Source organism: Mus musculus, chromosome 12 (assembly GCF_000001635.26).
Source record: "Mus musculus strain C57BL/6J chromosome 12, GRCm38.p6 C57BL/6J".
Taxonomy (NCBI): domain Eukaryota; kingdom Metazoa; phylum Chordata; class Mammalia; order Rodentia; family Muridae; genus Mus; species Mus musculus.
This window is the reverse complement of record NC_000078.6, coordinates 99,689,156-99,707,440: the sequence shown is the minus strand read 5'-3', so window position 1 is coordinate 99,707,440 and position 18,285 is coordinate 99,689,156. Positions and strand designations below refer to the sequence as shown.

General features: G+C 44.3%; 1 protein-coding gene across 1 annotated transcript in view; it reads left to right on the top strand.

The window, feature by feature from the left end:
* Nucleotides 1-15,246, top strand: part of Efcab11 (EF-hand calcium binding domain 11) — a 192,248-nt gene extending 177,002 nt beyond the window's left edge. Inside the window, exon 7 of the mRNA XM_011244216.3 lies at nt 14,239-15,246. Within this exon, the coding sequence (XP_011242518.1) occupies nt 14,239-14,251 (13 nt within the window). The 3' untranslated portion in view covers nt 14,252-15,246. The remainder of the gene's footprint in view (nt 1-14,238) is intronic.
* The last annotated feature ends 3,039 nt before the right edge of the window (nt 15,247-18,285 follow it).

Here is an 18,285-nt window from a genome sequence, read left to right as displayed (position 1 = left end):
TCTACCTCTTAATGTTACAATGGCACTTACATTTTAACATTAATTTTGCAGGTAATAAGCATTAAAGTCATAGCACCCTTCTAGAACCCATGTCTACACCACCTCCCCAAAAGGCATCCCTCTAACTGCTTTTAGAGGTCAGTCACCCTCCCTCAGAACTCTTGGAGATCTTTTCAGGGTTCTCTTGTCTTGTAGTATGATTGGTACATTGCCCAGTCCATCACCAGTAAGCTTCAGGGAAGCCGGGAAGTATACACCATGACTGATCTTAGACACAGGTCTCCAGACACAGATGAGTTAAAGGGGAATTTCTCTGTTAGGCCATGTAATTTGGAGCTAAGAACTGGTCCCTATTTCTTGTGTTCTTCAACAAGACCACCCCTTCCTTGGGGCTCAATTTCCTCTTATTCATCAGTTTCAATGAAGGAGACGGTCCCTTGGCCTTTTGTCTGACTCCGTCCAGACTGCTATAACAAAATGGCTGTACTATGGATTTAAATAAGATCCATTTCTTAATATTCTGGAAATGGGAGCATATAAAATCAAGGTCCATGCAGAGTTGGTACCTAGAGAAGGCTTGCTTTGCAGTAGCATAGATGAATTTCTAACTATGTCTTCATAGAAGGGACAAGAGAGACCCTGGGTCCCTTCTACAAGGACACTAACACCATTCATGAGAGCCCCACTCCAGGGATGTAATCACTACCAAATGGCAAACATCATACATGATAATGGAACAGGCCTTTGAAACTATAAACTAGCCCCAAACTAAATGCTTTCTTTTATAAGAATTGCCTTGGTCATGGTGTCTCTTCACAGAGATAGAACACTAAAACACTGGTCAGAAATAGAATTCGTAAAAAATTAGTAAAATGTCCACTATGGCACTCCAAAACTTGAGGTAAAATACACACAGCATGTAAGACTTACTTGAACTGGGGCTGGGGGTAGAGGGTAGGAATCAACCTTGAGCACCTACATAGTCCATTGTCTACAGGACCATCCAGTGCATGTTTTAATGATTTAGATGCAGTCTTACTGATGCGGGTCATGGTGTAACTGAGCTCAAAGAACCACACACTTAACCTTCCACCCCTCAGTCCCCACTCCCCCACTCTCTCCCCTTCCCTGCTCCACTCACCAGAAGAAACTGGAACAACTCTACTTAAAATGCTGATCACAGGGACAGGGGACAGGCACGTTTACCTTTGACCTCCAATAATGAAGTTATACCACAGCCGTTCTAAAAGAGCGCAGCTTTGAAAATCGAAACATAAAAAAGAATTATTTTACTTTAATTTGAAATTGATTTTTTTCTGAGCTCCTCCATGTTTCTTTCATGACATCATGGGCCACTGTTGTTTAATAGATCGCACCAGAGCCGTAACAATATACCAGGCTTTCACACGCATGGATCCTTAAAGCGGCAACAGATTATTAATGCTATGTTAATAAGAAAACAATCATGAGATGTTACCCAGAGTCCTTTTCCATACATTATTAATGAAGGCCTTTGTGTTTTGGAGGCTCTGACACTTTATGATGCAGTTGCCGAATAGATTAGAAAACGCTTCTGCCTTCTCAGCAAAAAGCCTCCAGATCAGGGTACGAGAAGCGAAAATATTTGCAACAGGTAACAGAAACGGCCACGAGGCCCTGGGAGGGAAGAGGCAGTAAACATATTTTAATCTGAAATGCCAGGAATAGCTACAGTCTCACTGCTAAAGACAGAAACCAATGTACTTTGTAATAAAAAAGCAAGAGGTCCAGGCACCACCACCATCACCACCACCACCACCACCACCATCACCACCACCACCATCACCACCACCACCACCACCACCACCACCACCACCATCATCACCACCACCACCACCACCACCACCACCACCATCACCACCACCACCATCACCACCACCACCACCACCACCACCACCACCACCACCATCACCACCACCACCACCACCACCACCACCACCACCATCACCACCACCATCACCACCACCACCACCACCACCACCACCACCACCATCACCACCACCATCACCACCACCACCACCACCACCACCACCACCACCACCACCACCACCATCACCACCACCACCACCACCACCACCACCACCACCACCATCACCACCACCACCACCACCACCACCATCACCACCACCACCACCACCACCACCACCACCCCTGCCCCAGCTCCTTCTGGGCTGTGGGAAATGGTCACGTGCATCAAAGTCCAGTGTTTCTTGAATATCTGTGTCTCCTTAGCTCATCCCAGACGCTGTTCCATGTTGCTCTGTGGTCATGGGAAGAAGGGGCACAAGCCATGTCTTGGAGGAATACAGCTGTTAGTGGTAAGGGGCAGGCTGACCCGGAGCCCACCCACCAAGAGTAAAGACCTGGCCTTTCTGGGCTGGGCTTAGAGAAGCCACTAAAGACTTCTGGATGATCCTGAAGAACTTTGAGTAGTTCTTGTAATAGAAATAGGGGCTTCAGTCACAAAAGAACACATATGTTATGCCCTCACTGATAAGTGGATATTAGCCCCCAAACTCCAAATACCCAAGATACAATTCGCAGACCACATGAAGCTCAAGAAGAAGGAAGACCAAAGTGTGGGTGCTTCGGTCCTTCTTACAAAGGGGAACAAAATACTCACAGGTGGAAATATGGAAACAAAATGCAGAGCAGAGACTGAAGGAAAGGCCATCCAGAGAATGTCCCACCAGTCCCAGAGCTCCCAGGGACTAAGCCACCAACCAAGAAGTACACATCGCTCCAGCTGCATGTGTAGCAGAGGACGGCCTTGTCATGCATCAATGGGAGGAGAGGTTCTTGGTCCTGTGAAGGCTCCATAGATGCCCCAGTGTAGGGGAATTGAGGGTGGGGAGGCAGGAGTGGGTGGGTGAGTGGAGGAACATCCTCATAGAAGCAGGGGGAGGGGATAGGGGATAGGGGTTTCATATGAAGATGTCAGTCATGACAGATGGGACATTGGAAGAATAGTAAAGATTTGCCTCCCTATGACACCACAAACCTCAAGTAGAGCTGGCTATAGCCATACACTGGTTGTGATGGTTTGTATATGCTTGGCCCAGAGAGTAGCACTATTAGAAGGTGTGGCCCTTTTGGAGTAGGTGTGGCCTTGTTGGAGAAGGTGTGTTACTGTGGGTGTGGGCTTTAAGACCCTCATTCTAGCTGCCTGGAAGTCAGTATTCTGTTAGCAGCCTTCAGTTGAAGATGTAGAACTCTCAGGTCCTCCTGCACCATTCTTGCCTGGATGCTGCCATGCTCCCACCTTGATGATAATGGACTGAACCTCTGAGCCTGTAATCCAGCCCCAATTAAATGTTGTCCTTATAAGAGTTGCCTTGGTCATGGTGTCTGTTCACAGCAGTAAAGCCCTGACTAAGACACTGGTCTAAAAAGTCCCTTTGTTCTTCATAAGGTGAGTGCCACGAGGAAATGAGCCATGTGAACACACCCCGTTCCCTAACCACCCTCCAACATGTGATCCCTCGTCCTAGTGGCCAGCCTTGTACTACCCTCATGAGAAAGTTTCTCTCTGAACCATCAGAGGAAGCTGGCTTTCTCTGTCCTCGTCCTCAGCCATCCCCCTTTCAAGGACCTTGGGTGGCATGTTTGCCTCCTTAGGATGCCAATCCAACCTGTAGGTAGACAAGAGCCACAGGAGAAGAGTCCTGTAGCCTAGGGGTGCCAAGCTCCAACAAGGACATGTCACCTCAGGGCTCTAAGGGCCAGACACGTGGGAAACTTGCAAAGCACAACACCATTTCCTCTCTCTTGATTCGTCAGATGGAAGAAATGATAGCAAATTAAATTAGCCAGCAATGATACAAAGTCTACCTGACCTAAGGCCAGAGTTCACCAGAGCCACGATTCAAATGCCAATACTAGTTCCAGCTTTAGTTTTCAGGAATTTTGTTTGTTTGTTTGTCTGTGCAGAAGCAGTCAGGAGGGTGACTACAAGCTGATTGGTTTCAGGGCTTTTCTTTTGGAAATGAACATGCTGCCGCAGCTTTAATTGGGTTTTAGCTGTTTGAATTCTCCCTGCGATGGCTCTGCTCTGTCTTTGGGGAATGCAGAGGGAAGCTGGCATCTGGTGTTTGAGGATTCTGGGGAGTTACACCATATTTATGTGTAATAACTATACAGTAAATAAGCAGAATGAATAATTAAATGAATAATGAGTTCCTCAGAAATAGGAGTCCTCAGAAGGCTTCAACAGAAAGCCTCCCATGTCTTCCGGCCTCTCTGGGTGGCAAGTCTGCGGGGCCTCACACTATGTCATTGAGCCCACAGAAACCAGCAAGGACGTTTTCCAACCTGAAATGAAGCACGCTATTACTTCAATGAGGACATTTCTCATGCTTGTGGATTCTCTTCCGACTGTAACAGGGTTGGATTTATAGCTCCAAGGATGATCTTCTCTTAACCCTAGAGATACATGCTTGCCTCTCTAAAAATAAAATCTCCGATATTAAATTCTATTGAATTCATCGAGGAGCTAAAATCTTGGACTTCTAGGAATTTGCTGTATTTAGTGAAATGACATAAATTCCCACTAATTCCTACACCAGCCGACACAGAGGGCCTTGCTTCTGGATACAACCCATGTCTACCACCAGTCTTCTTCTCAGAGGGAAAACTCACAACCGCTGCTCGCTCGTCTGTTCACTCAAATGCCTGTCTACACACTCGTTCAAGGAATATGGACTGAGCATCATCAGCCTTGTGTCGGGCACTCACACCAGACTCTGGGGACACCTGGCTGGCTGGGAGCCAGCCCCCGACGCCTGCTGCCCACTCAGACCTCACCTTCTTATCAGGGATCTAGACACTAGACTGAGGCAGATTGTGACAGTGACCGGTCTCTGTGGAGGAGAGTGTATGAATCAGCTCAGGCTGCTGTCACAAGTGCCAGGTACTGTCTCAAGGAGCCAAGATGGATCTCCTACAGTGCTGGAGACTGGAAGACCCAAATTAGAATGTCAGCAGGCTTCTCTTCTTCCAGAGCTCTCCTGTTGCCTCGCAGGTGGCTGTCTTCCTAAGGTATCAGCAGGCACGTGGGTATCTGCTGACGTGTGTGGCAGTGCAGAAGCAGACGCTGTAGACAGCCTGAGTTCAGGAGTTAGGGCGGGAGAAAATAGAGCAGGCTTGCAAGGTCTGAGCCAGCAACTGAGTGCCGTATTGTTTATGAGGGCTAGTGGAGTTTTCAATGTGTGTTGGGCACTGGGTGAGGAAAGAAATGACAGGCTATTTGGATTTTTGACTTCTATCACTCAGCAAATTAAGTTCTAGTCCGTGAGACAAAACGGCAGCATAGTCTCATGTGTGATTTGAGATTTGGTCCCATTGACATCAGAAGACACTAAAGTTGCTACCTTGTGACCTTAAAAATGGCATGATTTGAGTGTTAGAGAGATGGTTCAGCAATTAAGACCACTGGTTCAATTCCAGTACCTACATAACGGCTCACAACCATCCAACTCAGATTCCCAGAAGACGGATTTCATGCCCTCTTCTTTCCCCCAAGGGCACTGCACACGCATGGCACACAGATAACATAAAAATGAATCATTATAAAACACATAATTTATGATATAATTGTCTACATTCCATTCCTTCCACTAGCGTATAAAAGTGATATAGGTCAAGACCACAGCTAGTAGTACAGTATACCCCATGGCTCTGTAGCCAGACTTACTGGATTCAAATCTTGATTCCTCAACTTGATAGAGATCTCATTTTGGACAGGTATTTAGTCTGTCTGCTCCTCGGTTGCCTCATGTTACATCATTGTATCAGTTGCTTGGATTATAACAGTGTTCTGGACTTTGGAGAATATTAATTAGTTAGCATAATGTATTACAGTGTAAGGCATAGTATACTTTAAAAGTATCCCAATAGCGACTTCTTGTGTTCATCACGATGTCTCTGACAACTGCCTGGGGGAAAATGATTGGATGCTTGGATTCATGGATGGATGGGTTGAAGAACAGGAGCAGAAGGAAACATAACAGAAAATGAAGTGGAATCTTTATGGAAGCTAAGCCGAATCAGTACAGTGGAATGGAAAGAAAGCCCTCCCCAATGGGTATTGTGAAAAAAGGTGTGGATCCTGTAGTTCGTGACAATGAGTCCTTTTAAAATAAACTTCTGTATGGTTCCTTTCAAGCAGGGCATTTGCAAGTATCTGGAAAGACTTCCATGATTAACCAAGTTACTTATTTCTCTACTTCAGGAGAGAAAAATATAAACTCATTGCCACCCACCATCCCCTCCTGGATCAACGGACAAGACCCTCTCCAACCTAGCAACTGGGAAGAAAGAAGCAATAAAAGGAAATTAGGGTTGATCCAAATTAAACAATAAGCACATTCAGTCATTCTGTCCCTCCCTCAAGCGTTTATGGAACTTCTGTTGTGTGTCAGGGACAGACACTGGATGGTTGCAAAGTCAACTAAGATGCTGTCAGTGACATCAAGGACCTTAAGAATCTAAGTATGAGAAACACTTATGGTGGGTCTGCCTCATCAAAGTAAAACAGGCAGAGCCTAGACCACAGCCTCTACCTCCAGGACAGCCCGGGCACTGCCCATTGTCAATGGCTGGCTGAAGTTGATGGTCCAGCTAACGGTATTTCCACGGCTGCCACTCTGCATATGAAAACAACCCAGGTCTAGCATTTCCATTTCGCCCAAAGGATCCTCTTTCATAATTTATTACAGAATCCCAGGCCATTTCCTTAGAGGGAACACACCTTATCATTGTTCTAACAAGTCCTCCTACTTTCATTACTTTTTGAAACTGACGAGCTAAAGGCTATTTTTAGCTTGGTCACGTGAGAGTGTTTCCTGATGATGAAAAGTTTTTCCTTCGGACTAGTTAACATGAATTTTATGCTCACTTATGTCACATGCTCCGATTCAATTTATTTTAAAGTGGATTCTTTGGGGAAAACTGGAAAGCTAATTTGAATTGATTCTTCAGAGATTTCATTTTAAATGAAGTGCTATAAAAATTGGCAGACAAAGTGAAAAAATGAAATTGAATTTTCTTCTTTGGCTACACACTGGATTCAGGAATCTTGCTTTTTGACATTGCCAGGGGTTTTGATATGATGTTTCATGCAATTTTCTTAAACGTCACTGCTTTTTGGTTGTGTGGTTCAGCCACAAAATGGTTTCCTGATGTTTCTTTGTTTAAAAAAAAAAAAGTGCAGTCCTTGCTACAGAAATAATGTTTGCTTTGATACACAGTTTCAACCATCTGTGATGATACCTATCTGTCAGAAGTATCATCTAGAACAGGTGTTGTGTTTCTGCAAAGAATATACTCCATTCACGGCCAAACTTTTGGGGGGCATGTGGAGTGAGCTCCCTGTATCTGACTTCCCACAATTTACACAATTTGCCCTTTTCATATCTGTTGGTTGAGAGAAGTGTGGGAATAAAGGTAAGATGGCCAGTGGCTAATTTCCTGCGCCCCCACAAACCCCAAGAAGCGCAGGTTGTTCTTCAGGACAGCAGGCTCCAAGCTAATCGGAAGCAGCTGGTGCCAATAGGTATTGGTGCCTGGGCTGGGTATGTCTGATTCCACAGGGGATTTACATCCCAGTATTAGCAATCTAATGGAAAATACATAGAAACCACATGTCTCCCATTTCATTTCAAGACACACTCTTTTTCTTTGATGTGTTTTTCAGAGGGGGTTTTTATTCCACAATCATCTTTTCCTCTGGATTCTCTATAGAGTAACTGTCTTTGTTCATTTTCTATCACTGTAACAGAATAGCGCAGACTGGGAGAGTCATAAACTATAGAAGTTTATTTGACTCTCTGTGCTGGAGGCTGAAAAGTACGAGATGGGGTGGGGGCAGCTGCTGCATCTGATGTAGACCTGCTTGCTGAATTATAGCATGGTTGGGAGGGTGGGGGACAAATATCCTTTGATCAGGAGCCCACTCCTCTGGTAAATAACCTACCATGGTAACAGCATTAATTCATTAACAAGGGCAGAGCCCTCATGACCTGACCACCTTTTAAAAGGCACTCTCTACTGTCACACAGTTGAAGTTCAGTGTGAGTTTGGAGGGGACATTCAGGCCATAGCACCAGCAGCCTTCATTCCCAGTGGCCCAGCTGGTAGCTGAGAGCAAACTCAAGTCCCTCAGTTTGCCTCTGCTGCGCCTGTGTGTCACACCAAATGCTTGGAGTGATTCCTTTAAACATGCTCTTAAAAGAAGCTGACAATGATTAATTAAGTTTTTATTCTGATTACAAAGAAATAATTATCCAGCATGGTGGTGCATACTTCAGGAGCCAGAGGCAGGAGGATATCACAGTAAGTTCCAGGCCAGCCAAGACTACATACTAGACCCTCCCTATTTCAGGAAATACCCAAACCAGAAACAAAATACAAAACTCAGGACAACATGATTGTGGGAAGCCACATACGCCATTACAAGATGGCGCTGGCTACTGCTGGCCACCTCCCGTAAGTTCGGGTAAACAACCAATGTGTGCATGTGCATAAGGGTTTCGCGCCACATCACAGCCCATCCCGGGGAATGTAAATGAGGTACTGAAAGCACAACCAATCAGGTATAGACACACCACTCCTAGGCCTATATAAGCAGCGCCAGTTCTGGGGCTTGGGGTCTTTTGCCTTCTCTATCAAGCTCTCTCAATAAACGTGTGCAGAAGAATCCTGTTGTGGCGTCTTCCTTGCTGGCAAGTCGGGCGTCCACTCATGATAAAACAAAATCAGCAACCATAGAAGATATGAATACTTGTAGTTTTAGTGAAAGACACCTGAGGACAATTCATTCACGAGGCACACAACGTCCATGGTGTTCAAGCTTATAAAAGGCTTCAGTAAGTTTGGTGATGGATACATGAATCCAACTTAAATAATATTTCTCTTTATACACATACAATTTATTCAGCCATAAATTGCAATTATAAAATGTTTAGTGTCAGAAAATTCCATGAAGGTAAAACGTCTTGGCCCACAGAAGTCATAATTCCTTCTGAGCTGCTCCACTGTAAGTCACATAGAATGGGCCTCGATTGGGCCTTCTGTGGTTCTGGAAGCTGAAGAGGCTTCCGGGGCTACTGCGTCCCTCCGTGTGGAGATGCAGAAAGCCAGACAGTATGGGAGAAGAGAAAAATATACTGGCTCTGATCTATAGGCAATTGTGTTCCTCTAAAGACTGTCGATTCTTAAAGCTGTCTTGGCTACCTGACGCCATATTGGATTGGATTTGGGTGAGGCTGCTGCTGGTGTCTCACGGGTTGATGATACAGATGGTGCTGAATATCCTGCCACGCACAGGAAAATGCACCACCCCAAAAAATTCATCTGGCCCAAAATAGTACCGAGGCCAGCTGGGAGCTCGTATCTGTTTCTCAGCACCTCCATCATCTGGGATAGGGGTGATCTAAAGAAGAACTGGCACTCTGCTATGTGTCCTGGCTGGATTTGTGTGTCAACTTAATACAAATTAGAGTCATCAGAGAGAAAGGACCCTCAGTTGAGAAAATGCCTCCATGAGATCCAGCTATAAGGCATTTTCTCAGTTAGTGATCAATATGGGAGGGTCCAGCCCACTGTGGGTGGTGAAATCCCTGGGCTGGTGTTCCTGGATTCTATAAGAAAACAGGCTGAGCAAGCCAGTAAGTGGCAGCCTTCCATGGCCTCTGCATCGGCTCCTGCCTCCAGGTTCCAGCTTTGTTTAAGTTCCTGTCCTGGCTTCCTCCAATGATAGACTATGATCTGGAAGTGTAAGCTAAATAAACCCTTTCTTCTCCAACTTGCTTTTTCTGTCATGGTGTTTTGTCGCAGCAATAGAAACCCTAACTAAGACACTACAGACCTACATCTGCTTCTGGGAAGATCTGGAGACACTGAAGATAGGATATTGGGCAGATGCCAAGGAGTGGTAAGCCTGGATGGTACTCAGACAAGCAAGAGAGCCAGTGGATCAGTCAGTGCTCAAGAGCAGCAGCACAGTGTAGTACCTCACACCCTGTGCTGAGCTGATTGCCACTTTCTTTCTTCTCTCCCAAGCTAACCTCACTCATGATCAACCTTTCTTGGAACCTGACAGAGAAAGGGATTCTAACCATCATAATTCCATCTTGGCTCATGGAAGATGCTGTCATGCTGGACCCTATGTAGCTCTGCTTCCCCATTGCATTTCTACCCATGAAGTAGGATTTTCTTCATCTCCCTCCCAACCTTGCATGTGTTTCAAATCCATCTGGTATTTGCTAGTGTGGATAAGTGACCCACAAAAGGCCCAGATATCACCAGCCTATACTATTCTCAGGAGATCATGGACCCTTTAGTAGGTGCCACCTACCAGAAACTATGACATTGGAGACATGTCTATGGAGATATTGGACCCTATCTCTCTTCTTTCTGACAGCCATGAGGAAGCAGCTTTAGCCTCTTGCTCCCAGCATGATGTTCTAGCCCATCATAGATCCAAAGGCAACAGGCCAAGTGGCTAGAGACTGGGCTTCTGAAATCATAAGCCAAAAAATCCTGTCCTCTTTACAACTCGATTAGGCCGGGCGTTCTGTTTGTCATGATGATGGAATAGTAGCCACCACAATATTTTACTATTTCAAGCCACAAACACCTGGTGTGACTCAGGCTGCCTGTTGTGCATCCAAGGCATACAGATGCCCAGACAGACCACATCCAGTCCTGGCTGTCTGTGCATTAGGCATTCTGTGACATTGACTGCCTCCCACACACAGGAGTACAAGCAGATATACCAGCTCCCTCTGTCCCAGTGCCTACTCCTTGGGGACCTTTCTACCAGTTGGAACCCAAACATGAGGCAGCCACGCTTCAACACATAATGGCTAATGTGATTGGGAAGATAAGGATACGAATTGAAAGACCCACAAAGTGAGGACTCCCCCATGTTCTGACTCAGGATAGGCGACACCCCAAATCACTCACAAGAAATGGCCTTAATGCAAACGGCAAGCAGACTTTTTATTCCAGGTGCACTCTGGGGCCCACAGTCATACACCACGTAGGACCGTGGACCCCGAATAGCTGGGGAAGTGGGTATTTAAAGGAAAAAAACACAACTCAAGGGGGTGGGGAGGACATTATTGGGAAATAAATACCAGTTAAGAGTCACGAGGAAGTGGAAAGTCACAAGGAAAAATACCTGATAATTGTGTGGCTATTTCTCAAGACAGTTTTTATGAGCCTCTAACAATAGAACATTTGCATAGCAGGTTCCAGGGACAGTCACAGTGACCCTTTTTTTGAACAAAAACTCCCTGAACCCAGGATGGGTGGAGGAATGTTGCTATCTGTTTTATGATTAGCATGCCTTGGAGCATTGAGTCACAAAGGTCACATTCTCAAGCCTAGGCTTAAAGGCCTAGTCTTTTTGTTTTTATGTTACACTTTTTCAGAATCACGGGTGTAGCCAAACTGGGGGATATGTCATCATGGTTCCCTATCAAGACCCACAAGCAGACAAAAGTTTCTGTTTCCTTGTGGTTCTGTTGGGGCCACAGGCTCAGCCCAGGACCAATCACTGTAAACCCTGAAAGGAGGTCGGTGGGAAGGTGCCTGGAGCATCAATGGCCATTCTGATCCATCTAGCAAGATAACCAATGCTCCAAGACAGTAAGGACATCCAACAAGGCGGTAAAGCCAGGAACATCAATTAATTAATTAATTAATTAATTAATTAGGGCTCAGGGGATGGAAAACTGCTCTCAACTGGGAAACCTGAGGAAACATTCCACACAGAAGTAGTTTTGGGCTCAGGCAATGAAAGAAGTAGAGTTTAAGAGCAGCTAAAAAAGAAAAATCCTCTCCTTTCGGTTTTGACCATTTCGAAGGCTCCAGCGAGCTCGGCAGCCAGTGGATGTAAAGATCATGCTGTTTTTCTTTCCCAGTGCTGTTGCTCCGGGATGACACGTGTTTCTCAGGGTAGGGAGACTTTCAAGAGGATGGCAGAAGCAGGGAGAGAAGACGAAGAGGCCCAAAATCTCTAGCTGGGCAAGAAAGACACATGGCACTTCTTCCCTACCTGGAAGGCTGGTGAGAGTGAGTGGCAGTTTCTCTAATCAGTCCAGAAAGGCTTATTACATAAGGAAATGATTCAAATAGGAAGTGACACACCTTAGCTACCGCGCATTGTAGCAAGCGTGTGTTGTAGCAAGTGCGTGTTGTAGCATGTGTCACTCCTTTTTCTTTTTATGTTCCTGGAATTGTTTCTTTCAGGTTGGGGATAGAATTATCTTGTCATTTTATTACATTGCTATTAGTTCTAAAACTGTCTATTGACTGATTTTAGGACTACCTTTTTATGAGCATTCAGTTTGATGATTTTGCAGCCAGAACCTGAGGCTCACATATAGGACAGAGACTACCTGTAGCACGGTGTGCCTTTGGCCAATCAGGAAGCTATGGGCTGGGCCTAAGAGCATGATCGTTGTCTCAGCCTTTGAAAGTAGGGGAGGTAAAGGTGGCAACTATGCTCTTTCTGCTGCTGCTGCTGCTGGTGATGATGAAGGTGATGGTGATGACTACTAGCATCTACTGGTCTCACAGGCAGTGCAGCTAAGACAGAAAGCCCATCCTTGTTCTAAGAGATCCATTACAGCAGTCACCAAAAGAATTAAGATTATGGCCTTACGGGCTGTGATTCAGTGATGGAGCCCTTGCCTACTGTGCATGTGGCCCTGGCCTCCCCTTCAGCCTGTGTGTGTGTGTGTGTGTGTGTGTGTGTGTGTGTGTGTGTGTGTGTTGCTTGATGTTGACTGGGGTGATATGTCCTAAGTAGAGTGTGTGTGCCCTCATTTGTTCTTAGAGTACATGGGACGACATTCAGCCCATCCTGTGTCACCCGTTCCCTTAGGAGTCAGGAGACATCACATCCTTCTAAGAACCACGGGGAACCATGCAGGGGGCGGATCCTGGCTTCAGGTGGGTGGATGTGCACAACCTCTTTCTCTCAACTGGGTTGACTTAAACTGGTGGAGAAGATGGTGCTGTGCTTGAACAAATGACACCCAGTCATTTGTCTCATACTTCAATTCCTGTCTGTCACCAGGCAGGATTTGTAACTTGGCATGTCTCTTCTCTGCCCCACTGAGGCTGGATTTGGCACCATAACCTGGTTAATGAGATGTGAGCTAAAGAGACTGTACAGGCAGGAGAGGCTACAGAAAGCCTCTCTCTTGCTCGTTCTTTTCTATCTCCCAGAGGAGTAGCGTGTCCTCACAGGTACTCAGCTTGGAGTGTCACATATGAGTGAGACATAGATACTGGTTTGTATGCCACTGGGATGTCAGGCTCATTTGTTACAGTTGACTGATACAAATGGTTGCTAATTGTCATGAACAAGTGAAAAATGGCTCAACTCCAGTACATGTGGATATTGATTGAGCTGGTAAAAAATTAGCAAAGGGGAGGGGGTAGGGTAACGTCGGGAGGGTTGGAATGAGGAAAGAGAGGGAGAAAAGATGCAATTATATTTTATTTTCAAAAATAAAAAGTATTTAAAACAGAAATTAATCCTAAATATAAGGAAATTATGTTCTTTGGTCAGATTGAACAAACAGTAACAAAAACCCTATTTAGTATGTGAAATTTGCAAGGGCTGTGAGAACCATAGCATCATGGTACACGCACATGAAATAGGCGTTCTTGAACATTGCTAACAGCAGTCTGCAGTAGGAAGAGCTGCTGGGGACTAAGATGGAAGAGTAAGATGATAAAGCATGAGGCCTGCTAGGCACCTTGGTGTGCCAGGGACACTGTTCCAACTTTGTTAACTTCTCTTGTATTCCTTAGGCCAGTCATGTATTCTAACTCACTGAATGCCCCTAGCCATCTTGAAAGGAAAATATACTGAATGATATATTTTCAAAGCTTATAAAAAAAAAAATGTGTCTGTGTTCTTTGACCCATATCATGAAATCTCTCCTAAAGAAAAAAAATAAAAGATGAGTGTTTCGGCTTGTTTTATGTCAACTTGACACTAGGGTCATTTTGAGAGAGGAAACTTCCATTGAGAAAATGTTGCTATCTGATTGACCTGCGGAAAAGCTTGTGGTGGGTTTTCTTGATTGATGATTGATGTGGGAGGACCTCTTGGGAACTACAAGAGCAAACCATGAGGGAAAAACAGTAAGCAGCACTCATCCGTGGTCTCTGCATCAGCTCCTGCTTCTAGGTTCCTGCCTGGAGTTCCTGCCCAGACGTCCCTGGATGATGGCCTACAAGCTCTAAGGTGCATGAACCCTTTCCTTCCCAAGCTGCTCTCGGTCGTGGTTGTTTACAACAGCAACACAAACAATAAAGTGTGAGGTTTTACGTAAGGATGCGGCATGACCCATAATTATGGAACGCAGAAGCAATATAAATGTCCAGAAAGTAGGGGTCTTCTAAATAAACAGAGACAAATAAAAGTAATATACAAATATTCAGGGGGCACGAGAAGATGTATTCACACTAAGAGAAAACCCGCTTATGTTATCAACGTAACTGTTGTTTATACCTGCTGGGAGAGGGAAAACCGGATTTTCCCAGTGAAGCAGCCACTCCAGGGCAGGTCTTATGTTCAGGAAGAGTTGACCAACATATAATGGACTCCACTTGGTTTTGTACTTTTATTTGGTTACAGTTTTATTGTTTTTGTTTGTTTGTTTGTTTGTTTGTTTTCTTTATTTTTGAGTGTTGTTTTATTTTGTTTCCTTGATTTCTAAGGTTTTGTTGAATTGCACTTTTGTTTTTTGAAACTTAAAGTTGGGTGGGTAAGAAGGGAGAAAGGATCTGGAAGGACTTGGAGAAGGGAAGAATATGATAAAAATATATTTAAATTTAAATTTGTCTAATGATAAAATACAGAGAGAGAGAGACAGACAGACAGGCAGGCAGACAGACAGACAGACAGACCGAGAGACAGAGAGAGCACTTACGGTGTTTCTGTCCAATACTTTAGCGGCTCATCACAGGAGAGCTTCACATGTGGTTAGGACAAATTGAGATGTGCTGAAAATGACAGCCTAACAAGAGGAAGACAAAGGAAGTGAAGTAGCTCATTAATAATGTTCATTGATTGCCAGGTAGAAATTATATGTTACTCTTGTTAAAATTAATGTCTCCTGTTTCTTTACGATTTTTTTAAATGTGGATAATTGAATAATTAAAATTTCATCTACTGCTCAAGTTTATTTTGGCATTGTGGCAACGTAGTGTCTCGACAACTACTCAACTGCTTTGTAGGGCAAAGACAACCAAAGGCTGTGGGTAAACGAATAGATGTTGTTGCATTACAATAAAACTTTATTTATAAAGCCAATCAATGGGAATGGGTAGAGGATGGGGAGTGGCTATAATGCTCTGGGCCCTGGTCTAATCCAGAACCTCCTAGCCTTGGCTGTTTTGGCATTTAGTGCTAGAAAGGATGTTGAGGGGTGGGATTGTGTAATGGGGGTGGGACTATCCTGTGCATTGCCGGATGCTTACCACCTTTGGTAAGGCACAATATTTATAAACATTGTTAAATGGCCTCCTGAAAGCACAATTGCTCTGACTGGTAACCACTGCTTTTAGCTTATATAGTTTTATTTCCATAAAAAAAAAAAAAAAAGAGGGAAAGAAGGAAGGAGAAAGGAAGGGATGTTCTGGAAAGAGGAACACCAAGATTGAATACAACATGTTCTTTCGTCACATCTTTGTTTTTCTATATTTCCTAGGTTAAGCACATGTTACACACACACACACACACACACACACACACACACACACATATATATATATATGAAGAATCATGTAGAAGAAAAAAAGCCAAATGGACAGAGATAAAATAAAATGAAATGAGATAACAGAAAGGAAGGTTGGAAAGAATGCAGCCCCACCCTCTAAGGACAAGTTCTATACTTGTTCGAAGCCGGAGAGTCACTCCAAGATGCAGTGTCACAAGTAGACACTGTAGGTGGGTATCGAAACTGATCTCAGAGTTGATGGGTTTGGATCCATGCATCTGCTACTCTGTGGTAGGTCGCCTCTTGCCTGGTATACAGCCAATACTCAGCAAAGTCAACACGCTTACAAAAATACGTATCTTTTATTTTTGAGATTATTCTATATTACATCACCCCACTCCACTTACCTCCCCTAAGCCCTCCCATATACCCTGTCTTTGAAATCCACGAACCCATTTTCATTAATTTTTGATTTATCCACAAGTCCTTTCACGCACATTGTAAGGTCTGTTGGGACCAACACACCTGGACTTGGCAGAGGAAAGGAGGGAACAAGGAACGAAACAGAATTTCAAAGCAAAAGAAGTGAAAACTGTTTCCACACAGCTTCACACAAAAGCCATACAGTATCCCAGCAACTAAAAAACCTGTGCCAACTTAAGTTGTATTTTTAAATATAATAATAATAATAATAATAATAATAATAATAATAATATAAATGTAATATTATATTTAATATATAATTATATACATAATAATATTAATGTGTTAAGGCTTGGTCTTTTGCTATGTATTATAATGCTAAATACTGGCCCCCAAGGCCTAGTTGCCCCAAGGGATGAGAGAATCCACACATACAATGTGACCTTCCTCCTTAATTTAAAACTATTGGTTAAATAAAGATACTGACAGTTAATAGTTGGGCAGAAGAGACATAGGTGGGGCTTGGGGTTCCCAGCCTTGGGGGTCAAAGGAGAGCCTCAAGGAGGGAAGGAAGAAGGCGGAGAGTGGAGGAAGCTGCCATGGGGTAGGTGAATCATAACAACATGGCCATGAGGCTGGCCAATTGGAGTTAGGAGCTGCCCAGGTGGAACATGGGAAATTATAAAATGGGGTTATTGGTGGGGAAATGGATTCTAAAAGCACAGAGGGCAGATATCTGCCCTGCTCTGGTGCTGATTAAGGCTTATTATAAATATGACGGTTGTGTGTCTTTTATCTGGGAACTGAATGGTGGAGTAGAAGCCCCTGACTGAGATTAAATATTTTTTACAACACTAATGATTAGTAATTACTGTTGTAAGTATCACTGACCTATGCTTATCATGCTCTGGTCAGTGTGCCTAGGGCTTTGCATGATTGTCTAATACAACCTTTCACAGACTTCTGAAAGGTAGGCAATATTTGGAGGATAGTTACATAGATGCGAAAGCCCAGGGGTTGTAAGATGTGTGCTGTATTGGTCCACTCTTCAATGTTGTGACAAATACCCAAGAAAAACAACTCAAAGGAGCAATGCTTATCTTGGCTCATGGTTTGAGAGATCCCGGTCCTTGATAGCAAGGTTCCATCCCTTCCAAGCTGTGGTAAAGCACCGTTATGGTGTGTGGGGGGGGGGGGGGAGATAAACGCCTCACCTCATGCTAGTCCAGAAGGAGAGAGAGCAATATAAACTAACTTAGAATTCCTTAGACCAAACCCTACTTCCTAATAGATAGTTCAGCTGTGACTGGTAAACCCACTGATAAACTTACTACCCTTGTGATTCAATCACTTCTTATGAGCACTATCAGCTGCAGACCACGGCTTTAACACAGGAACCTCCTGGGAACACTTCAGAGCCCAACCATAAACACTCGCTTAAGAAAGGGAATAAATCCTGAAGTCCACAGGCTTGGTAGCGTCCACATGTCTCAAAGCTAGTGATCTATGTTAGAAAGGAAACTACTTTCAAATGGAATTCAACTTTTCATCTTGAATAAATAAATAAATAAATAAATAAATAAATAAACCCATAGCACCTAATATTAGTATTTGGGAATTAGTCCTTGTGAGGAAAGAAAAAAGATTTTTCTCACCTTCCTCATGGTGGATCTGAGAAGCATGTCGAATTCAGGCACAGTTTGAGCACATTTATGGGAAGGTATGGAGAGCTACCCCAAAAGCCCAGGCAGGAAGTAATCCTAACAGGCCGTGGGTATGGACCCCATGACTCATGCCAGGCAGAAGAGGCCCTGGCTGTGTCTGAGAGATTGAGGGACCCGTGGCTGAAGCAGGAGAAGAGAAGGCTTCTTAGAGAGTCTGTCAGCAGAGTCTGAGGCCATCATCATTGGCAGGTTGTGTTGAGGTAAAACAGGGTCAGATGCCTGGGTCTCTGGTGGGGGACACAGAATTCCCAGACAGCAGTGCCCTCCGAATGACTTGCAGATGATGTCCTAATGTTCTGGGAATCTCAGTGTCATTTGCTACTCTGTCAATGAAGAACACGTGTTTTGCTCTT